This window comes from Cetorhinus maximus, chromosome 6 (genome assembly GCF_964194155.1).
Source record: "Cetorhinus maximus chromosome 6, sCetMax3.hap1.1, whole genome shotgun sequence".
NCBI lineage: Eukaryota > Metazoa > Chordata > Chondrichthyes > Lamniformes > Cetorhinidae > Cetorhinus > Cetorhinus maximus.
This window is the reverse complement of record NC_135884.1, coordinates 72,759,631-72,785,243: the sequence shown is the minus strand read 5'-3', so window position 1 is coordinate 72,785,243 and position 25,613 is coordinate 72,759,631. Positions and strand designations below refer to the sequence as shown.

General features: G+C 45.1%; 1 protein-coding gene across 1 annotated transcript in view; it reads left to right on the top strand.

Annotated features, from left to right (window-relative positions):
• Positions 1-25,073, top strand: part of LOC144681825 (testis-expressed protein 264-like) — a 367,242-nt gene extending 342,169 nt beyond the window's left edge. Inside the window, exon 4 of the mRNA XM_078543848.1 lies at positions 24,508-25,073. Within this exon, the coding sequence (XP_078399974.1) occupies positions 24,508-24,809 (302 nt within the window). The 3' untranslated portion in view covers positions 24,810-25,073. The remainder of the gene's footprint in view (positions 1-24,507) is intronic.
• The last annotated feature ends 540 nt before the right edge of the window (positions 25,074-25,613 follow it).

The window sequence follows — 25,613 nt, the reverse complement described above, 5'->3', positions numbered from 1 at the left end:
CTGCATCTACCCTGTCTAGTCCTGTTAGAATTTTATAGGTTTCTATGAGATTCTCCCTCATTCTTCTGAACTCCAGCGAATATAATTCTAACTGACTCAATCTCTCCTCATATGTCAGTCCCGCCATCCCAGGAATCAGTCAGGTAAACCTTCGCTGCACTCCCTCTATAGCAAGTACACCCTTCCTCAGTTAAGGAGACCAAAGCTGCACACAATATTCCAGGTGTGGTCTCACCAAGGCCCTGTACAATTGCAGCAAGACATCCCTGTTCCTGTACCCGAATCCTGTGGCTATGAAGACCAATATACCATTTGCCTTCTTTACCGCCTGTTGCACCTGCATGCTTACCTTCAGTACTGGTGTACGAGGACACCCAGGTCTCGTTGCACATTCCCCTCTCTCAATTTATAGCCATTCAGATAATAATCTGCCTTCCTGTTTTTGCTACCAAAGTGGATAACCTCACATTTATCCACATTATACTGCATCTGCCATGCATTTTCCCACTCATTCAGTTTGTCCAAATCACACTGAAGCATCTCTGCATCCTCCTCACAGCTCACCCTCCCACCCAGCTTTGTGTCATCTGCAAATTTGGAGATATTACATTTAATTCCCTCATCTAAATCACTAATATATATTGTGCATAACTGGGGTCCCAGCACCAATCCCTACGGTTTCCAACTAGTCATTGCCTGCCATTCGGAAGAAGACCCGTTTATTCCTACTCTTTGTTTCCTGTCCGCCAACCAGTTTTCTATCCATCTCAATACACTACCCCCAATCCCATGCGCTTTAATTTTACATGCCAATCTCTTTTGTGGGACTTTGTCGAAAGCCTTCTGAAAATCCAAATAAACCACATCCGCTGGCTCCCCCTCATCAACTCTACTAGTTGCATCCTCAAAAAATTACAGTAGATTTGTCAAGCATGATTTCCCTTTCGTAAATCCATGCTGACTCTGTCCGATTTTGCCACTGTTTTCCACGTGCTCAGCTATTAAATCTTTCATAATGGACTCTAGAATTTTCCCCACTGCTGATGTCAGGCTGACTGGTCTATAATTCCCTGTTTTCTCTCTACCTCTCTTTTTAAATAGTGGGGTTACATTAGCTACCCTCCAATCTGTAGGAACCGTTCCAGAGTCTATAGAATCTCGGAAGATGACCACCAATGCATCCACTATTATTAGGACCACTTTCTTAAGTACTCTGGGATGTAGATTATCAGGTCCTGGGGATTTATTGGCCTTCAATCCCATCAATTTCCCTAACCCCATTTCCCTCCTAATACTGATTTCTTTCACTTCCTCCCTCTCACTAAACCCTGTGCTCCCCAACATTTTCTGGTATGTTATTTGTGTCCCCCTTTGTGAAGACAGAACCAAAGTATGTATTTAGCTGGTCAGCCATTTCTTTGTTCCCCATTATAAATTCCCCTGTTTCTGACTGTAAGGGACATACACTTGTCTTCACCAATCTTTTTCTCTTCACATACCTTGAATATACAATTATACACTTGAATGAGGGATCAAATGCAATATTTCCAAGTTTGCTGATGACACAAAACTGGGTGGGGTTGTGAGGAGGATGCAAGGAGGCTTCAGGGCAATTTTGACAAGTTGTGTGTGTGTGTGGGCAAAACATAGCAAATTCAGTATAACGTGGATAAATGTAAAGTTATATGCTTCAGTGTGAAAAACAGAAAGGCAGATGTTAAATGGTGATACATTGGGAAATGTGGATGTACAAAGGGATCTGGGTGTGCTGGTACACCAGTCAATGAAAGTGAATAGGCAGGTGCAGCAAGCAATTAGGAAGGCAAATGGTATGTTGGCCTTCATTGCAAGAGGATTTGAATTCAGAAGTAGAAGTAGAAGTAACTGTCTTGCTGCAGTTATACAAGGCCTTGGTGAGTCCGCACCTGGAGTATTGCGTGCAGTTTTGGTCTTCCTATCTAAGAAAGGATTTACTCGACATAGAGGGAGTGCAGTGAAGGTTTACTAGGCTGATACCAGGGATGGCAGGACTGTTGTATGAAGAGAGATTGGCTTGACTGGGCCTGTATTCACTAGAGTTTAGAAGAATGAGAGGGGATCTGATTGAAAGATATAAAATTCTAACAGAGCTAGTCAGACTAGATGCAGGGAGGATGTTTCCCCTAGTTGGGAGTCTAGAACCAGGGGCCAGTCTCAGGATATGGGACAGGCCATTTAGGACTGAGAAGAGGAAAGTTCTGTTGAAGGGCCGTGTGGACCCGAAACATCGACTCTTTTCTTCTCCACCGATGCTGCCAGACCTGCTGAATTTTTCCAGGTAATTCTGTTTTTGTTTTGGATTTTCAGCATCCGCAGTAGTTTTTTGTTTTTATAAGAGGAAAGATTTCTTCACTCAGAGGGTGGTCACCTGTAGCATTTTCTACCACAGAAGGCTGTGGAGGCCAGGTCACTGAATCTATTCAAGAAAGAAATTGATAAATTTTTGGATATTAGGGGCATCAAGGAGTATAGAGGGAAAGCAGGAATATGGCGTTTTGCTAGAGCATCAGCCATGATCATATTGCGTACCCTAGCCAATATTTGTCCAAAAACAATTTTAAATAAATTATCTGGTTATTAATGTCATTGTTATTTGTGAGTCTTTCACATGTGTAAATTGTAAAGTGCTTTGAGATGTCCTGAAGTCATGAAAAGCACTGTATGAAGGTAAGTTTTCTTTCCATAAAACTAACATGCTTCAAACAAGGCTGCCAATTTGATATTTTTTTTCCCTGAGCAATGAATTTAATTTACTAATTATTAACTCTGTGCCAATTTAATTCCTTTCAAAGCAGAGCTGAGAGTTAGACAAGTACAGTAGAGACTTGCACAAGTACAGTAGAGGTGACATTCAGTTGAGTCAGAGAGGACTTAAGATAATTAACTTTATTGCTAGAGATGTTCAAGGCTTAACCACAGTCACTGCCTTTTACAAGTTTCATGTCTTACTTTCAGTGTCCTCTCAGGCTCATTGGCATTAATTAACCCTGTAAGCAGATCTTACACCCTTTATGTTCTGAGTTGACTCACAGTGCCCAATACTACTTATACACCAGCATAACTCGCTGGATGTAACATTGCATGTCCCATGACATATCTTTTGCATACTTCCTAACATGTGCTTTGTTCTTGTAAGGCCAGATATAAGCAATAAAGCAATTTTTCTCATGCAACACTCGTAGACTTCCAGTGCAACAGTTATGCCCGGGTTTATGTAAACTTTCCTTTACTTAACCAAAGAGAATGAATATGCTATACTGTCTCACAGCAGGTCTTCTTGCTTGCCTTAAACATGACAGCTTCTAACTACCTCCTGCATTCCATCATTCTGAGTTCAGAAAAAGCTTCCCAAACAACACACCATTTAAAACATCACTTACTATGTGTCTCTGTCACTACTTTTCATCTCCATGTTCACAAATCCCTCCATGGTCGTGCCTCTCCCAATCCCTGTACCTCATCTAGCCCTACAATCGTCCAAGGTATAAATATTTTTCTTTATTCTTTCACTTTATTTTTGCCTTTCAGTTGAGTGGCTTGCTAAGCTATTTCAGAGGGCAGTTAAGAGTCAATCACATTGCAGTAGGTCTGGCGTCACATGTAGGCCAGGTGAGGATGGCAGATTTCCCTCCCCAAAGGACATTAGTGAACCAAATGGGTTTTTACAACAATCATGGTAGTTACACGGTCACCATTATCAGTGGAATTCCCAAGACACTGAGACTAGGATGCTGTTCATTGCTCACCACAGAGCTGACTTCTCTACTCTAACACACCCACCACCTGTGCTGGCTGACTCTTTATATACACATCGGAGTATAATTAACTAATCAATACCCAACCCTTGTTCATCTTATTACCTTAAACTACTGGGTATTTAACATCCATCAAACAAAACCTATTAGATACTAATAGATTTCTCTATTTTCTTTAAATTAAATTGATATGCAAACAAAAACTATTCATAAGAAAGGATACAAAATGATAATACATGTTACCTTATTATACAATCAATCCTTAACACACTCCATATTCCCCTTCCCCTGCCTTGAAAACAAAAAATAATTTTAATAAGGTTAAAACATGAAAATTTCTGTGTTCTCATAATCCATTATATCACAAGCCGTCCCTCTTCGAGGATATCCAACAATTTATTTTGGACAAACCGTTCTTTTTGTGAAACAATCCAATAACTGGTGACTGCGTCAACCCATTTCGTTTTGGAAATCTCCATCTTTTCCAACATCTCTTTTATACTCGCAAGATCAATCCTCAACCTCTTTTCCAAGACATTCTTTGTCGAATGGACATTTTCCCAGATGAACGGTTATCTATGTAGCGTTCTGTAGATACATTTTGCACCAGTCGCCCCTTATATAGGAATTCCTTTAAGATACTCAATAAATGCATAGCTATATTGTCGCTTCTACCAGCACAAGTGTCTCCGCAGCTAAGGAGCTTTTAGCTTTTTCGATTCCCAGGCTAATGGACAACATTTATCGTTTCTTCCCACTAAAAATATAATGAATCCTGCTGTACTCGAATAACTATTGGGAAGGTTCGCGTGTGAAGCATCACTAAAAATGACTAATTGCACCTCTGCTGTGTCATCCTGGTCTGGAAATCTGAGTGACGTTCTTCTGAACTTAATTTCTTCAGTGTCTTCTTTGCTTTTTGCACTTCCCCAATAGTAGCATATTTCAGCATGGCGCTCAATTCAAAAACATCATAGCGCATCCGGTCTAGTTTGTGCGCATAACTAGTTTAATTGCCCAATTAAGGTTCTTAATTGATCTGCTTCTTTATTTTGTGAGGATCTGGCCCGATTTATCAGGATCCCATTAACATTCTTTAGGTAACACTGTTGAGTCAGGGTTATTCCCAACTTAGTCTGCCTAATATCCAATCCTATATACTTAAAAGCTCCAGAAGCCCTACTTCCAATTTTGAATTCCTTTATTATTTTACCTATCATAAATTTCTCAAATGCTGCAGATCCCACCCACAGGAAATCATCTACACACATTAAGAAAATTCCCGCTAGTTTTCCTTCACATTGCCAAAAGAACATTTGCTTTTAGCTGAATAAAACTATCTTTTAGTTGGACGGACCTAACTTTAAAATACCAAACCCTGAATGCATTGTTTAGCCCTTAAACATTTGTTCAGCCTCTATAATTCCCCCTCTACATCTCCAGCTTCTTTTGTACACTTTAAGAATACTTCTCCTTGAAATTGTTCCCCTTGAATCAATGCAGCTTCGATATCAGTGGATTTACATTCCCATGAGTTTGTCACTAAAAGTGTTAGGAAAATCCTCAAACTTACTTTTCCTACTGTTGGGGTGTCTACTCTAACTTCCTGCTCATCCAGTTGTTCCTCAAATCCCTGAGCTACAAGTCTAGCCTTAGCTTTTTACATAGCATCAGGAGCACTTGTTCTGTACGTATCCATCAACGCTGGCTGTCCTTTGTCTGGCACCTCTGTGTGAATGCCAAACTCTCTCCAATTATCAAGTTCTTTTGTTTTGCCTCCTTTACCATCGATCACAGTATCTTTACAGTACAGAAGGAGACCATTGGGCCCATCGAGCCTGCACTGAGCAGTCTGAAAGAGCATTCCACCTAGTCCCACTCCTCTGCCTTATCCCCGTAACCTTGCACATTCTCTCTTTTCAGGCAGCAATCCAATTCCCTTTTGAATACCTCAATCGAACCTCCCTCCACCAGCTTTTCAGGAAGTTTGTTCCAGACTCCAACCACCCTCCGGGTGAACTAATTTTTCCTCACATCACATTTACTCCTTTTGTCAATTATTTTGACTCTGTGCCTTCTAGTTCTTGATGTTCTCTTGAGTGGGAGTAGTTTCTCACTACCCTGTTCATATCCCTCAGGATCTTGAATACCACTATCAAGTCTCCTCTCAGCCTTCTTTTCTCCAAGGAAAACAGTCCCAACCTCTCCACTCTATCCTCATACCCACAGTTCTTCATCCTGGCAATCATTCTTGTGAATCTCCTCTGTACTCTCTCCAATGCCTTCATATCCTTCAAGTATGGTGCCCAGAACTGGACACAGTACTCCAGATGAGGCCTAACTAGTGCCTTATACAAGTTCAACATGACCTCCTTACTCTAATACTCAATGCCCCTATTAATAGAGGCTAAGATACTGTGTGCTTCAATAACTGCTGTCTCAGCATACCCTGCCATCTTCATATACACCATGGTCCCTCTGTTCCTGCACCTCCTTTAGAGGCTCTTCCTTTATTTTATACTGTCTCACCATATCTTCCCTGCCAAAATGAATACCTCACACTTGTCTGCATTGAACTTCACCTGCCACTTGCCTGCCCAATCCACCAACATGTCTATGTCCTTTTGAAGTTCAAGACTATCCCCATCACAGTTGACAACATTTCCAATCTTTGTATCATCCGCAAATTTTGAAATCATGCCCTGCACACCACAGTCTCGGTCATTCATATATATCAGGAAGAACAAAGTCCCAACACTGACCCCCAGGGAACTCCACTGCAAACCTTCCTCCAATCTGAAAAACAACCATTTAAACAGCCATTTCTGTTTCCTGTCAGTCGGAAAGTCTAGTGTATCCCTCATCCAGTACCCCTACATCCTTTAACAGAACCTTCAACCTATGGTCAGAGGGATGCACAAATTGTCAATGTAGTTTGGTAATAATTTGCTGCTTCTCTTTTAAATCCCTATCCCCAGCTGCCATTAATGCCTCTTTAACATTCTGTCTAGAGATGATAGGCCTTAAAGGAATACAATAATGTCCTGACTGTGTAAATTACAAATCTACAGACCTACCAAAAACAACCGCTTTATTATGCTCCATGTCCAACCTCATTTGGGCCTTTTGTATTGAAGGCTTACTTAAGAGTGAAGGTATTTCACTCGATACTACATCAGTACTGATAAAATGATTCACCCATGCTATTTTACACGGAATTACTATTCTTTTTAGCGATTTCAACATGTTACCATCATTGAACTGGAAACAAGCAGAACTGTCATATTCTTTGACTTTACTTTGGTCTTCCTTACTTAAAGAATCCATGTAACAGTTTAGCCAGTCCACTCCACATACCGTGGACGTACACCCACTATCTAGAACTGTGCAATTGAACACATTTGCAACTAGGATACTCATTACCATTCTCTCTGATTGGTCAGCATTGTTTTCCTTGCTTTCCATGTCATGTGCTGTCTCAAAAACCCTGTTTTTCATTTCTGGGCAATTCAATGCATAATGATACTTAGAGTCACACTTGAAGCACCTGTTGACCACCCATTGGTTATTCCTGGGTTCATCCTTCTTCCACAATTGCCCAACTCTCACCACCTGTTAAAGCTCCTGAAGGGCCTCTGTCCTTGTACTTTTTGTTTGTAATTCTTCTTTCGTACAGACGTTTGGGCCCTATATTCGAAAGGTCCTGACATGCTGCTAGCATTGTATCCTCCATCTTTGGTGTCACTGCTGAAGAATCCATTTGTGCCATAAAAGCGGCCAAAGATGAATGCTTTCCCAGAAAGTTGTTTTAAGGCTTCAGACATTTGGTCCAAAAGCACATCTTTCTCTTTGAATCTAACTCCAGTTAAAACCAAGAGCCTATCCATGTTTGATATCCTAGTACAACCCAATAATTCAAAGAATTTCCAAGTGGAATCACCGCAATCTTGTATATAGTCGATTAAACTCCATGATGTATTCTTCAATGGAAGAATCATCCATTTTTCTAAATTTATCAAAGTCTGACCAAGCCTCAGGCATTCAATAAGTCATTTTTCACATAAATTTTATTCATGAATCTCAAGAGAAAGTCCAAACATTCTTCATTGTCCAGTTCCTGAGCATCTAGTTTCAAGAACACTGTTCAACTGACCTTGCTCCTGGCAGGGAGTGAAAGTGCCAGATCCATCCCTTGCTTTCTTTTCAGTAGAGACATATCCCGTGTCCTACATCAGCTTTATTTTCCATTGATCATAAGGTTCCGTTTCACAAAACAGTGGTGGAAAATCAAACCCTGCCACCTTATATCTGGTTTCAGTCACCTTTCTTCAAAGAGTCTCCAGTTACAGTCATCTCTCAAAAACAAATTAACTCTAATACTGGTCTTCTGTCTGGAAGTAAATCTTAGTCTCCAGTCTTCACTTTCAGGCAACTATTCTCTGCCACCAACTGCCAATGGAATTCCCACACCTGTTTGTGCAGAAGACACTGAGACTAGAGTGCTTTGATAGACACTATTTATTGCTCACCACAGAGCTGGCTCCTCCACTCTAACACACCCACCACCAGTGCTGGCTGACTCTTCTTTATATACACAGTATTATTGACTAATCAATGCCCAACCCCTGTTCACCTTATCACCTGAAGCAGAATCTGTTATATGCTAACAACCATTATTGAGATTTGCTTTATATTCCAGATTTTTATTAATTGAATTCAGATTTCACCATCTGCCATGGATTTGAACCTATGTGCCCAGAGCATTAGCTTGGGCCTCTGGATTACCAGTCCAGTGACATTACCACTACGTCACCATCGCCCCATGTAGAAAGGAGATATATATATATATATAAGTGTATCTGTATATAATACAACATTTTTCTTGAATACTAATTTTAGTATGCAATTGTATATTCAAGTGTGTCAATGAACTTGCAAAGCGTAAAACAAAAGCAAAGTACATTAGACGCTGAAATAAAAACAAAAAATCAAAATTGCTGGCAATACTTGGCAGACCAAACAGAGTTGATATTTCAGATGCTGCCTGACCTGCTGAGAGTTTCCAGCATTTTTGAATGTTTGTTTTTATTTCAATGTATAAAAGCAGTTTGACAATATATTTTACTGCCTCATGCATAGCACTGTATTAAATAGGGCACGGTAGGGCAAAAATGATGTGGCACTGAGGGAACACTGTACTGTCAGATGTGCTGTCTTTCAGATGAGACATTAAACTGAAGCCTTGCCTGCTCTCTCAGGTCAACATAAAAGTTCTCATGGCACAATTTCAAAGAGCTGGAGAGTTCTCCCCAGTGTACTGACCAATATTTATCACTCAATCAACATCACCAAAACTGATTATCTGATCACTATCACATTGCTGTTTATGAGGATTTGCTTTTTGCAAATTGGCTGCCTCATTTCCTACATTACAACAGCGAATATACTTCAAAAAGTACTTCATTGGCTATAAAGCACTTTGAGACATCCAGTGGTCATGAAAGGCAGAATCACAGAATGGTTACAGGACAGAAGGAGGCCATTCAGCCTGTCATGTCTGTGCTGGATCGCCAAAGGAGCAAATCACCTAGCGCCATTTCCTCACCTTCTCCCTTTAACTCTGCACATTCTTCCTCTTGACATAATCAATTCTGTCTTGAAAGCCTCGATTGAATCTGCCTCCACCACACTCTCAGGCAGCACATTCCAGATCCTAACCACTCGCTGCATGAATACATTTTTCCTCATGTCGCCATTGCTTCTCTGTCAACTACTTTAAATATGTGCCCCCCTCCAACTTGTTCTCTATCCTTCTATCACTGGGAACAGTTTCTACCTATCTACTCTGTCCAACCCCTCGTGATTTTGAATATCTGTATCAGTTTTCCTCTCAACCTTCTCTTTGCCAAGGAAAATAGTCTCAACTTCTTCGATCTATCTACAGAACTGAAGTTTCTCATCCCTGGAACCATTCTCATTAATCTTTTCTGCACCCTCTCTAATGCCTTCACATACTTGCTGAAGTGTAGCACCCAGAACTGGACACAATACTCCAGTTGAGATCCACCTAGTGTTCTATACAAGTTTAACATAACTTCCTTGCTTTTTCACACTATGCCCTTATTAATAAAGCCTATGCCCCATAAACTGCACTCTTAACCTGTCCTGCCACCTTCAGTGATTTAAGTACATAAACACCAAGGTCCCTCTGCTTCTCTGCGTTTATCTCTCTGCGTTCTTCCTACCAAAATGAATCATTTCATACTTCTCTGCATTAAATTTCATCTGCCACTTGTTTGCTTATTCCACCAGCTTGTCTATGTCCTTTTGAAGTTCTACACTATCCTCCTCATTGTTCACAATACTTCCAAGATTTGTATTATCTGCGAATTTTGAAATTGCACTCTGTGCACCTCGGCCTAGGTCATTTTATTTTATTCGTTCACGGGATGTGGGCATCGCTGGCTGGACCAGCATTTATTGCCCATCCCTAATTGCCCTTGAGAAGGTGATGGTGAGCTGCCTTCTTGAACCACTGCAGTCCATGTGGTGTAGGTACACCCACAGTGATGTTAGGAAGGGAGTTCCAGGATTTTGACTGTAGCCACAGTATTTATATGGCTAGTCCAGTTCAGTTTCTGGTCAATGGTAGCCCCCAGGATGTTGATAGTGGGGGATTCAGTGATGGAAATGCCATTGAACATCAAGGGGCACCACATCCACAAACATTCACTCCCTCCACCACCGACACACAGTAGCAGCAGCGAGTACCATCTACAAGATGCACTGCAGGGATTCACCTGAGGATCCTGAGACAGCACCTTCCAAACCCATAGCAGATAGACGGGAACACCACCACTTGGAAGTCCCCCTCCAAGTCATTCACCATCTTGATTTGGAAATATATCGCCGTTCCTTCACTGTTGCTGGGTCAAAATCCTGGAACTCCCTTCCTAACAGCACTGTGGGTGTATCTACACCACATGGAATGCAGCAGTTTAAGAAGGCAGCTCATCACAACCTTCTCAAGGGCAATTAGGGATGGGCAATAAATGCTGGCCTAGCCAATGAAGCCCACATCCCATGAATGAATTTTTAAAAATGTGGCGGGATATAGAGAACTCCACTACAAACCCTTTTCCAGTTTGAAAAACATCCATTAACCACTATTCTCGGTTTCCTGTCACTCAGCCAATCTTGTTTCCATGTTGCTACTTTCCCTTTTATTCCATGAGCTCTAACTTTGCTCACAAGTCTGTTGTGCAGCACTTTATCAAATGCCTTTTGGAAGTGCAAATGCACCACATCAACAGCATTAGCCTCATTAACCCTCTCTGTTACATCTTCAAAAAACTCCAGCAAGTCAGTTAAATCGGTTTACCCATAACAAATCTATGTTGGCTTTCCTTGATTAACCCACATTTGCCCAAGTGATTATTAATGTTGTCCCGAATTATCATTTCTAGAAATTTCCCCATCACTGATGTTAAACTGACTGGCCTGTAGTTGCTGGGCTTATCTTTACACCCTTTTTGAACAAGGATGTAACGTTTGCAATTCTCCAGTCGTCTGGCACCATCTTTGAGTCTAAGGAAGACTGAAAAATTATGGCCAGTGCCTCTGCAATTTCCACTCTCACTTCCCTCCATATTCTTGGATGCATTTCATCTGATCCTGATGTCTTATCAACTTTAAGTTAAGACAGCCGATCCAATACCTCCTCTTTATCAGTTTTAAGCTATTTAAGTGTCTGAACTAGCACCTCTTTCACCATGATCCAGGCAGCATCTTCTTGGTAAAAACATGTGTGTGTTATTAATTTACTACCTCAGTCATGCCCCTGTCTCCATACATAAATTCCCTCTTTGGCCCCTAATCAATCCCACTCCTTTTACCACCATTTTGCTATTTATATGCCTAATGAAGACTTTTGGATTTCCTTTTATGTTAGCTGCCAGTCTACTTTCATACTCTCTCTTTGCTTCTCTTATTTGCTTTTTTACCTTCCCTCTGAACCTTTTATATTTAGTGTGAGTCTCAGTTGTATTATCCACCTGACATGGTAAGCACACTTTTTCTTCTTTATCTTAATCCCTTTATCTTTTGTCATCCATGGAGCTCTGCCTTAACTTTCCCCTTCATGGGATATACCTTGACAGCGCCCGAACTATCTCTTCTTTAAGGACAGCGCATTGTTCAGTTACAGTTTTATCTGCTAATCTTTGATTCCAGTTTATCTGTGTCAGACCCATTCTTACCCCATTGCCTTTCCCCCAGTTATTCTTACTCTGGATTGTTCCTTGTCTTTTATAGCCAACCTATATCTTTTAGACAAGGTGCCATATGAATGTAAATGTTTCTTTCTATATCTGTGCTCCTCTAACTATGATCCCATGAAAATTCCTGTGTTCCACCATTGGCAGCCATGTTTTCAGCTGCCTAGCTAGGCCCTAAACTCTGGAATCCCTTCCTAAAACTATCTGCCGTTCTCTCCATTCTCCTCCTTTTGGACTGTCTTTAAAATGGCATTTGTAGCAGGAACTGAAGACAATGGCTTCACTCCTCTCAATATTTAATTGGTGGAATTTTTTGCTTATCCAATACGGGATGTCAAGCTGTCTGATAGTTTAGAGCGAGAGATGGGGTTGAGAGAGATGGGGGTGAGTTAGAGCTGGGTGTTGTCAGTGTCCGTGTGAAAACTTAATGCTGTGTTGTTGGACGCTGTGCTGAGTGGCAACGCATAAGTGCAGAATACGAGGGATCCAAAATACAAGTTATTGTTGAGGACAATACTTGGTGAATGCTCAGGATCAGGAACCTCCAGACACAATGCGTGTTCATCAATTACCGAGACAGGCATTTAAATCATATACTTACAGTCTTTGGGAGAACAAGTTCAAAGCTTTGTTCATTAGCATATTCACAACGTTTTTGATGCTCATTTTCTTTAAATGGCAGTAAAAATGTTTTATTTTAAAATACATCTATGAATTTAGCTCGTTTTTTCCAAATGCTTTCTTTGGAGCAAAAACAATGATCAAAAATCTCAAAGCATTACGCTGGCAATTGTTTAGGTTAGATATCAGGAAAACGTTGCATTTTGTGGATTTGCAACAATAACAGCAACCTGTGTTTATCTAGCATCTTTGAGGTAGTAAAATGTTCCAAGTCACTTCACACAAGTGTTATACAGCAAAAGTATTCACCAAGCCACATAAGGCACTATCAGGGCAGATGACCAAGAGGTGGGTTTTAAGCTGCATCTCAAAGGAAGAAGGAGAGAGGAAGCGTTCTCGGGAGGGATTTCCAGAGCTCAGGGCCTAGGTAACTTGAACCAACAGTGGAATTAAAATTAGAGGTGCATTCTGCAGCACAACAGGAAACAACACATTCAACAGGAAGGAGGCAGGAAAGGGGAAAATACATCTAAAGGAATGGGTGAAGACTTAAACTGTAGCACCAGCTGCAAAATAGAATCCATTCCTTAGACAGAAGTTCAATTTGCCAGGACACCGATCCCAGCCAGGTTTAAGTTTAGCCCACCCCAATGGGACAGCTCCCCTCTTTCCTCAATACTGGTGCCTGTGCCCCATGAATCAAAATCCTTTCTTCCCACACCATTCCATGACCAAGGGCAGAATCTTCTGTTCGGCGAGCGGGGGACGGGGCCATGTCCCAGCTCATGTGACAGTGGCACATGAGTGGACGTCAGTAATTTTGTTCCCCACCTTTATTGAAATTTTCAAACCTGAGCCGATCTCCCTGAGGCAGCACTTTGCCTCAGGGAGATCCGTTCACTCTTTTGCCCACAGGGGGCGCCGATCGGGAACCCACCCGCTCGTGCCCGTTCCCACACAACCCACCCAACGGGGGGAAGATCCTGCTCCAAGTGTTTAATTCTTTAATCTGCTTGACCCTATGCCAATTTGCGGGAGTCAGATAGTAATCCAGAGATTATTATCCTCAAGGCTGCGCCTATTAATATAGAACCAAGTCCCTCAAACTCGCTCTGCAGAACCTCATTCTTGCTTCCACCTATTTTGGTAGCATCATGTAGACCACAGCTGATAGCCCAAATAAATATTGGGGCGATTGTAGCCATTTCTTTGGTCCCCACCAAAAGCTCTATTCCCTAGCCACCAATTTCATCCCTCTCCCTGATAACTGTCTCAGAATTAATTAGATTGTTGGCAATCTTGCTGTCATATTTGATCCTGAGATGAGTCTCCACCATATATCCACTCCGTCACCAAGACGACCTATTTTTACTTCCATAATATCACTAACCCCACACTTGTCACAGTTCACCTGTTGTTGAAACCCTCATCCATTTCTTTGTTACCTCTAGACTGGACTATCTCAATGCTCTCCTGGCTGAGCTGCCATTTTCTATCCTCCATAAAGTTGAGTACATTCAAAATACTGCTGCTTATATTGTAATTCACACCAATTCCCATATGCTCATCACTCCTGTGCTCAACAATTTACATTGGTTCCTGGTGGATTTTAAAATTCTCATCCTGGTTTTCAAACCCATGACCTTTGAACTCCGTATCTGTGTAATAACCTCCTTCAGTGTGAGCTCTGCTCTCGTGCATCTCCAATTTCCATCACTCTACTTCAGCCTTCAGCTGCCTGGACTCTAAGCTTTGGAATTTCCTCCCGAAACCTCTCCATCTCTCTATCTCACTTTCCTACTTTACGTCACCCCTTAAATCAGGGCTTCCCAAGCTATGGGACATGACTGCTGGTGGGATCGCAAGACAAAATTTTGGCATCGCAAGCTCCGAGGCAGCAATGGCTGACGTGGAACTCTCACCAAATGCTAACAGCTGTGAGGCCCCTTTAAATTTTTCTGCTTTTTTTAATGGTGGGCATGGCCAAAATCACCAATCTGTGAGGCCTGATTCCGGCTCCATTCACAGATTTCCATACCCCACCCCCTCTCAGACAGCTCTCCACACCCCACCCCCTGTCACAGATTTCCACACCTCACCCCCTCTCACACAGCTCTCCGCACCCCACCCTCTGTCACAGCTCTCCATACCCCACCCCCTCACACAGCTCTCCGCACCCCACCCACTCACACAGCTCTCCACACCCCAAGCCCTCTCACACAGCTCTCCGCACACCACCCTCTCTCACACAGCTCTCCGCACCCCAACCCCTCTCACACAGCTCTCTACACACCATCCCCTCACATAGCTCTCTGCACCCCACCCCTCTCACACAGCTCTCCACACCCCAGCCCCTGTCACAGCTCTCCGCACCCCACCCCCTCTCACACAGCTCTCTACACACCATCCCCTCACATAGCTCTCTGCACCCCACCCCTCTCACACAGCTCTCCGCACCCCACCCCCTCACACAGCTCTCCACACACCACCCCCTCACACAGCTCTCCGCACCCCACCCCTCTCACACAGCTCACCACACACCACCCCATATCACACAGCTCTCCGCACCCCACCCCCTCACACAGCTCTCTGCACCCACCCCCTCACACACAGCTCTCCACACCCCACCCTCTCTCACACAGCTCACCACACCCCACCCCCTCACACAGCTCTCCGCACCCCCCACCTCACACAGCTCTCCGCACCCCCATCCTCTCACACAGCTCTCCGCACCCTACCCCCTCACACAGCTCTCCGCACCCCCCCCTTTCACACAGCTCTCCGCACCCCACCCCCTCACACAACTCTCCACACCCCACCCCCTCACACCGCTCTCCACACCCCACCCCCTCACACAGCTCTCCACACCCCACCCCCTCACACATCTCCATATCCCATCCCCTCTCTCACAGCTCTCCGCACCCCACCCCCTCACACACAGCTCTCCACACCCCACCCCCTCACACAGCTCTCCACACCCCACCCCCTCACACAGCTCTCCGCACCCCACCCCCTCACACAGCTCACCACACCCCACCCCTTATCACACAGATCTCCACACCCCACCCCCCGTCACAGCTCTCCGCACCCCACCCCCTCTCACACAGCTCTCCACACCCCAACCCCTGTCACAGCTCTCCGCACCCCACCCCCTCTCACACAGCTCTCCACACCCCACCCCCTGTCACAGCTCTCCGCACCCCACCACCTCTCTCACAGCTCTCCGCACACCACCCTCTCTCACACAGCTCTCCGCACCCCAACCCCTCTCACACAGCTCTCTACACACCATCCCCTCACATAGCTCTCTGCACCCCACCCCTCTCACACAGCTCTCCGCACCCCACCCCCTCACACAGCTCTCCACACACCACCCCCTCACACAGCCCTCCGCACCCCACCCCCTCTCACACAGCTGTCCACACCCCAACCCCTGTCACAGCTCTCCGCACCCCACCCCCTCTCACACAGCTCTGCACACCCCACCCCCTGTCACAGCTCTGCACACCCCACCCCCTCACACACAGCTCTCCGCACACCACCCTCTCTCACACAGCTCTCCACACCCCAACCCCTCTCACACAGCTCTCTACACACCATCCCCTCACATAGCTCTCTGCACCCCACCCCTCTCACACAGCTCTCCGCACCCCACCCCCTCTAACACAGCTCTCCATACCCCACCCCCTCACACAGCTCTCCACACCCCACCCCCTCACACACAGCTCTCCACACCCCACCCTCTCTCACACACCTCATCACACCCCACCCCCTCACACACAGCTCTCCACACACCACCCTCTCTCACACAGCTCACCAGACACCACCCCATATCACACAGCTCCCCGCTCCCCACCCCCTCACACAGCTCTCCGCACCCACCCCCTCACACACAGCTCTCCACACCCCACCCTCTCTCACACAGCTCACCACACCCCACCCCCTATCACACAGCTCACCACACCCCACCCCCTCACACAGCTCTCCGCACCCCTACCTCACACAGCTCTCCGCACCCCCCATCCTCTCACACAGCTCTCCGCACCCTACCCCCTCACACAGCTCTCCGCAACCCCCCTCTCTCACACAGCTCACCACACCCACCCCCTCTCTCACAGCTCTCCGCACCCCACCCCCTCACACACAGCTCTCCACACCCCACCCCCTCACACAGCTCTCCACACCCCACCCCCTCACACAGCTCTCCGCACCCCACCCCCTCATACAGATCCCCATATCCCACCCTCTGTCACAGCTCTCCACACCCCACCCCCTGTCACAGCTCTCCGCACCCCACCACCTCTCTCACAGCTCTCCGCACACCACCCTCTCTCACACAGCTCTCCGCACCCCAACCCCTCTCACACAGCTCTCTACACACCATCCCCTCACATAGCTCTCTGCACCCCACCCCTCTCACACAGCTCTCCGCACCCCACCCCCTCACACAGCTCTCCACACACCACCCCCTCACACAGCCCTCCGCACCCCACCCCCTCTCACACAGCTGTCCACACCCCAACCCCTGTCACAGCTCTCCGCACCCCACCCCCTCTCACACAGCTCTGCACACCCCACCCCCTGTCACAGCTCTGCACACCCCACCCCCTCACACACAGCTCTCCGCACACCACCCTCTCTCACACAGCTCTCCACACCCCAACCCCTCTCACACAGCTCTCTACACACCATCCCCTCACATAGCTCTCTGCACCCCACCCCTCTCACACAGCTCTCCGCACCCCACCCCCTCTAACACAGCTCTCCGTACCCCACCCCCTCACACAGCTCTCCGCACCCCACCCCCTCACACACAGCTCTCCACACCCCACCCTCTCTCACACACCTCATCACACCCCATCCCCTCACACACAGCTCTCCACACACCACCCTCTCTCACACAGCTCACCAGACACCACCCCATATCACACAGCTCTCCGCTCCCCACCCCCTCACACAGCTCTCCGCACCCACCCCCTCACACACAGCTCTCCACACCCCACCCTCTCTCACACAGCTCACCACACCCCACCCCCTATCACACAGCTCACCACACCCCACCCCCTCACACAGCTCTCCGCACCCCTACCTCACACAGCTCTCCGCACCCCCCATCCTCTCACACAGCTCTCCGCACCCTGCCCCCTCACACAGCTCTCCGCACCCCCCCCTCTCTCACACAGCTCACCACACCCCACCCCCTCTCTCACAGCTCTCCGCACCCCACCCCCTCACACACAGCTCTCCACACCCCACCCCCTCACACAGCTCTCCACACCCCACCCCCTCACACAGCTCTCCGCACCCCACCCCCTCATACAGATCCCCATATCCCACCCTCTGTCACAGCTCTCCATACCCCACCCCCTCACACACAGCTCTCCACACCCCACCCTCTCACACTGCTCTCCACATCCCACCCCCTCACACACAGCTCTCCACACCCCACCCCCTCACATAACTCTCCACACCCCACCCCCTCACACAGCTATCCACACCCCACCCCCTATCACACAGCTCTCCACACCCCACACCCTCACACACAGCTCTCCACACCCCACCCCCTCACACAGCTCTCCACACCCCACCCCGTCTCACACAGCTCTCCGCACCCCACCCCTCTCACACAGCTCTCCGCACCCCACCCCCCCCTCACACAGCTCTCCACACACCACCCCCTCTCACACAGCTCTCCACACACCACCCCCTCTCACACAGCTCTCCGCACCCCACCCCTCTCACACAGTTCTCCGCACCCCACCCCCTCGCACAGCTCTCTGCCCCCCACCCCCTGTCACAGCTATAAATTCCAACAAGAAAGAACAATTCCAAAGGGAGGATCCACCGTCTGTGGTTAATTAAAAATGTTAAAGATAGTATCAAACTCAAAGAAAAAGCATATCATTGTGCAAAGATGGGTGGCAGGAGAGAAGATTGGAGAGTATAAAAAACAGCAAAAAATGCCTAAGAGAGTGATAAGGAGGGAAGAATTAGAGTAGATGAGGAAGCTAGCTATTAATATAAAGACAGACATTAAGAGTTCCGATTGATATTTTAAAAAGAAAGGAATTAGCACAGTGAGTATTGGCCCGATAGAAAGTGAGTCTGGGGAATTAATAATTGAAAGTAAGGAGATGACAGATGAAGTGAACAGGAATTTTGCATCGGTGTTCACCAAAGAGGATACAAGTAACATCCCAGCAATAGCTGTAAGTCAGGAATTGGAAGGGAGGGAGGAACTTGGGAAAATTACAATCACCAGGGAGGTGGTACTGAGCAAACTATTGGAGCTGTGAGCTGACAAGTTCCCGGGTCCCGATGGACTTCATCCTAGTATCTTGAAAGAAGTGGCTAGTGAGATAGTTGATGTGTTGGTTTTAATTTTCTAAAATTCTTTAGGTTCGGCCAAGGTTTCAATGGATTGGAAAATAACGAATGTAACTCCTTTATTCAAAAAGGGAAGGAGACAGAAAGCAGGAAACTACAGGCCAGTTAGCCTAACGTCTGTCATAGGCAAAATGTTAGAAGCTATTATTAAAGATGTTATAGCAGGGCACTTAGATACATTCAAGGTAATCAGGCACATGGTTTTGTGAGAGGAAAATCATGTTTAACAAATTCCTTGGAATTCTTTGAAGAAGTAACATGTGCTGTGGATAAAGGGGAACTGGTGGATGCACTAATCTTAGATTTCCAGAAGCTGCCAAATCAAAGGTTATTGTGGAAAATAAAAGCTCATGGTGTAGGAGGTAACATATTGGCATTGGATAGAATATTGGCTAGCTAACAGGAAGCAGGGAGTAGGTAGAAATGGGTCATTTTCTGGTTGGCAGGATGTGACGAGTGGTGTGCCACTAGGACCTCAACTGTTTACAATTTATATAAATGACTTGGATAAAGGGACTGATGGTATGGTTGCTAAATTTGCAGATGACATAAAGATAGGTAGGAAAGTAAGTTGTGAGGAGGACATAAGGAGGCTACAAAGGAATATAAATAGGTTAAGTGAGTGGGCAAAGACCTGGCAAATGGAGTATAATGTGGGAAAATGTGAAATTGTCCTATGAGACAGAAAGAATAAAAAAGCAGGATATTATCTAAATGGTGAGATTTGCAGAGCTCTGAAATGCAGAGGGATCTGGATGTCCTAGTGCCTGAATTGCAAAAGATTAATATGCAGGTACAGCAAGAAATTAGGAAAGCTAATAGAATGTTATCGTTTATTGTGAGGGGAATTGATTACAAGAGTCGGGAGGTTATGCTTCAGTTGTACAGGGCATTGGTGAGACCACATCTGGAGTACTGTGTACAGGATTGCTCTCCTTATTTAAGGAAGGATGTAAATTGGTTAAAAACAGTTCAGAGAAGCTTTACAAGACTAACATTGAGTTCAGCATGTCCATCCTTGGCCTTCTGCAATGTTCCAGTGAAGCCCAACGCAAACTGGAAGAACAGTGCCTCATCTTCCAATTATGCCCTTTACAGCCTTCTGAACTTAACATTGAGTTCAACAACCTCAGACCGTGAACTCTCTCCTCCATCTTCTATATATATTTATATTTATATACATTTTTTTCCTTCCTTTTATTGATTTTTTTATCCTTTCTCCCAAGCCCCAACCAGCCCCCCCTCATAGGGCTATCTGTCACTCTTTTCTGTGTTGTGTTTCACAGAGCGCTGACCCTTGTTCTGCTCTTAACAGATTTATGCCACTCTCAGCACCTTTTTTAGTCTTTAACATTACCCTTAACTCTCCCTTTGTCTTGACATCTTTGTCACCCTCTCCTGAGCTCCCACCTATCTCTGAATTTCTATTTTGTTCCACCCCCTCTTAAACAGCATAAAAACCATCACGTTTCTACTTCTCTTTAACTTGAAGAAGTCATATGGACTCAAAACATTAACTTTGTTTCTCTCTCCATAGATGCTGCCAGACCTGCTGAGTTTTTCAAGCATTTTCTGTTATTATTTACTAGACTAACACCTGGAATGGGCAGGCTGCCTTATGAGGAAAGGTTGGACAGGCTAGGCTTGTATCTGCTGGAGTTTAGAAGAGTAAGAGGCAACTTGATTTAAACATCTAGGGCTGAATATTTCCCTCGTTGGACGGGCACGCACCCAACCTGAACGAGAGTAAATTAGTCCGGGCAAGTGCCCCAACTTCATCGCACACTCTTGTGACATTTCACTCGGTGGGCATGTGCCTGCCGACAATTAAGCAGCCGACAAAGGCCCTTAATCAATTAAGTAATTTGAATTTTTTACTGCCCTTCCAACCGTTCGGTTGGCAGGCGGGCGAATAGGCCAAGCGGCCTTTGCATTTTCAGCAAACCTCATCCACGGGCGGGATGAGGTTTCGACCTATGATTTAAAAAAAAACTTTTAAAACTTATTTCTAACATGCCCCTCTCATGTGACAGAGTCACATGAGGGGACATGTTTTCCTTATTTTTTAATTCTTTATTTTTATTGTTAAAAATCTTCAGTTCCCCATGCGTCAGAGAGCTTTCACTCCGCGTACCCCCGCACATGCGCACATTTCAGCACTCGCGCTCCTCCTGCCCTCAACCTGGCAGCGCTGAGTGCTGCAGTGCACGATTCATGCTGGCTGGCCGATAATAGGCCAGCCAGTGTGAAATCGCGGTCAGGGCCCTATCGCGGGCAGCGGGCGGCTTTGCTACCGCTCCCGGGCCTGCCCGACCAGCTAAAAATCCAGGGTGAATGTGGAGAGGATGTTTCCTCTGGTGGGAGAATCCAGAACTCGGGGTCACTGTTTAAAAGTAAGGGGTTGCCCATTTAAGACAGAGATGAGAACTCAGAGGAGCGTGAGTCTTTATAACTCTCTTCCTCAAAAGTCAGTGGAAGCAGAACCTTTAAATATTTTTAAGGCAGAGGTAGACAGATTCTTGATAGGCAAGGGGGTGAAAGCTTATAGGGGGTAGGTGGGAATGTGGAGTTGAGGTCACAATCAGATCAGCCATGATCTCATTGAATGGCGGAACAGGCTCAAAGGGCTGAATGGCCTACTCCTCGTTTGTATGTACATATACCTCTTCAACCCTAAAAATGGGACCATTTTAAACCCTCAAAGTGGGGTCACAGTGGGAAAAAGTTTGGGAAGCAGCTTCCACAAAACCTACCTCTTTGACCAAGCTTTTGGCCACCTGCCCTAATATTACCTATTGTAGTTTGGTGTCAAAATGTGATTTATCACACCCCTGTGAAGCATCTTGGGCCATTTTATAAAAGTAAAGATAAGTTTTTGTTGATGTATATTTGGTATATACGGTGCACTCGTATCACTCAGCTGGTGGCTGTGGAGCTACAGCTTCTTTATTTCATCCTCCTGTTAAATAGTCTGAAGCATTTACTGCCTTGCAGCTTCATAACAGTCACTCCAAGTCAGCATATCTGTCTCACAAAAACTAACTGCTCTCATTTAGTGATTCAAATAATAGATACTTAAGTAAATTTAAAGGCTAGAGGAACAAAGAGCAACAACTGAACAAATGAGAAAAAGAAATCAATCCTGAGAGCTTCAATTATCTGCAGTACTCTGCTCATTGGCACCAATAATACAGAAACTCCCTGAGGGAGCTGCAATGGAGAATAATCACCTGTGAGAAAAGGAAATGTTCATTTCATGAGATGAATGTCCCTTGGAGAACCCATGCTTGTGTCCAAAAATAAGATTGATGTCATTTCACAGAATCTACACTATAAGGTCATGTATAATATAACCCATTCTTCATCCAACCCCTAACATATGTACCCAGTGTAATATAACCGATAATATAAACCTCATCCACCAACCTCATCTGTCCCCTGTGTACCCAATGTAATAGAACCCATAGCTCAACTATTTTGTATATAACTCATCAACACCTATTAACTAATGGGTACCAGTTCTATTGTCTTTGATTGTGAATAACTGCCTGTGTAATAATCGACAGGCACTAGAGACAGTGCTTTGCTGTCAGGCACCTACTGCAAGTGAGTCCTTTAGGGAGCCAGGTCTCCCAATGTCGTGAAACCCTTCTTGTTTTCACTGAGACAGCTTTGAGAACACAAACAGCAAAGTAAGGGAAACATCCAGCTCCTCTGGTCTGAAATTAAAAACAGAAAATGCAGGTAAAACTCAGCAGGTCTGACAACATCTGTGGAGAGAGAAACAGAGTTAATGTTTTGAGTCTGTATGACTCTTCTTCAGAGTTTGATCACAGAGATCACAGCAGAGTCTTTGCAGGGTAGTAACACCTCCAGCCCCAACAAGGAAAACAGCAGCCACTAGCCACACTTAGAGGCATTGAGGTACTTTATTCTATCAGAATAAAGAATTCTGGAAGAGGACCGCGAGGTGCCCTTCTCCCCTCTGCAGTAATCTCATTTTCCATCACTGCCCTCCCTTACACCCCAGGCTTTATTAATTAGGATCATCCTCCACCATTTCCGCCAACTCCAGCATGATGCCACCACCAAACACATCTTCCCCTCACAACGCCCCCCTGTCAGCATTCCGTAGGGACCGTTCCCTCCAGGACACCCTGCTCCACTCCTCCATCACCCCAAGGGTGAGTTTTTCCAGCATTTTCTGTTTTTGTTTCAGATTTCCAGCATCCGCAGTATTTTGCTTTTATTAATCAGGACCTAGAGTACAAGAGCAAGGAGGTTATGTTGAACTTATACGAGTCATCAATTTGACCTCAGCTGGAGTATTGCTTCCAGTTCTGGGCACCTCACTTTAGGAAAGAAGTGAAGGCATTGGAGAGAGTGCAGAAAAGATTCATGAGAACTGTTTCAGGGATGAGGCACTTCAGTTATGAAGATAGATTGGAGAAAGGACTATTTTCCTTGGAGAAAAGAAGGCTGAGAGGAGAATTGATAGAAGATATTCAAAATCATGAGGGGACTGGACAGTGTAGATAGGGAGCAACTGTTCCCATTAATGAAAGGATTGGGAACGAGAGGGCACAGATCTAAAGTAATTGGCAAAAGAAGAAAAAGCGATATGAGAAATAAACTTTTTCATGCGCGAGTGGTTAGGATCTGGAATGTACTGCTTGAGAGTATGGTGAAGGCAGGTTCAGTCAAACCATTCAAAAGGGAACTCTACTGTTATCTGAAGATGAAGATTGTGCAGGGTTACATGAGAAGGTGAGAGAATGGCACTAAGTGAATTGATCGTTCAGCGAGCCAGTACAGACACGATGGGCCGAATGGCCTCCTCCTGCATTGTAACAATTCCGTGACTCTGTGAAATGCCAAGTAGCAACAAAGCAAGTGAATCCCACGTAAACGTGAAAGCTGCATTACAGCAAACTGGGAGAGGTTGTCAGGACTCTTATATTTGTGGCCACAGCTTACTTCATGACAGCTGCACATGTCTGTCTTCTGCAGGCTTTAATTGTGAATAACCTCTCAGTAGTTCCTGCTCCCTCCAACCAGGGGCCACTTGCTCTGGTGGCAGCAGCTTCCAGTGGGCCAGCACAGCCACCAATCTTAGTGAATCCAGCCCCATTACCTTTGGGTTACAGCTGACTGTCAGAGACCTGGGCATCTTCCCATTGTGTTTACCAATTCCTCTTCCACACCACCATTATCTCCCATTCACCAATATTCTCATAAAACATCCTAAGTTATTCTTCTGCATGAAGGGTGTAGTGAAATTCAGGTTGTTGTGGTTGAACAGAGGTTACAAACTGGTCAGTTGCAAGGAGTTGAATGGATTTCATGATCTTGTATTTTTAATATGGGAAAAATCCTGCATTGGGGTATGTATGATGCTAGTCATGCCCACCTCTTTTTTTTAACCTCAGGTGCAGATTCATTCAGTGACAACAGCTCAGTGACTTATGAGGCGTACACAGAGAGCAGGGAAACCTCACTGGCAAAGTCAGTCACCCCTGACCTGACCAACAAGGAACTCGAGGACAGTGACAAGAGTGACAAAAGTGAGTCGGTCACGAGTGGATCATCCTTTGAGGAACTCGATCTGGAAGCTCACAATAATGAGGAGCGGCCCGGGGTCACTCAGCAGGGCTCCGAGGTTAAGAAGGAGCAGGATCAACTGACAGAAACCAAGAATTCTCTGGATATCAGGAGAATGGAGGAAGAATAAAAATAGAAGGAATTATATAAGGATCCTATTGGGACCATGCACACAACTTTGCCTGGCGACTTTCCTTGTGATAAGGTACTAAAGGCTTGCTGCAACTCCAGAGAAATATAACCAATTGTTAACCAATCAAATAGCTTGGAATTAGTTTGTCTCGATTGAAGATGAAGCCTGCATCAATGTGTCTATAATACTGTATTCACAAACTTGAGCAACATTTATTCATTTTTTAAATAAATTCAAATATTTGGCTTTAACAATTAAAAATGAGTTTTATATTTCTTTATCTCCTCTTGCACTTCACCAACAGTTCTATTTCATTTTTCCCGTTCTGTTTGGAATATGGAGTCTCCTGACATTTCTCATTTTGTCTACAAAAGATGCTGTCACATTCTGTTGAACAAGCGATGCCTGTTTGAATGTCATGGGGCTGAAGGTTTGGGAAGAGGCCTTTTCTCTTTTCTGAGTGTCACGGGTGTGAACCATACTCATCAACATTATAAATGGCTTGTGTAGCTCTGGGGGTTAACTCCTGTCAAGCTGAATCTAACATTTATAGCAATATGATGTTCTTATATTGTAACATAAGCTAAAACAAAGTTACCTGCAGGCCAAATATTACAAACATGTGAACATTGACAGAGAAGAAAAGATCCTATGGCTCTTCCAGCATTTCCCACACAATTAGGATACGTTGTGTAACACAATCTATGCTCTCCCCACCCCACCTGAAACCAGTGATCCTTGGGAGAGGTGAAAACCCAGATTAGAGATATCAGGCGAATTTGGGAAGAAAAGTTGAGAAAC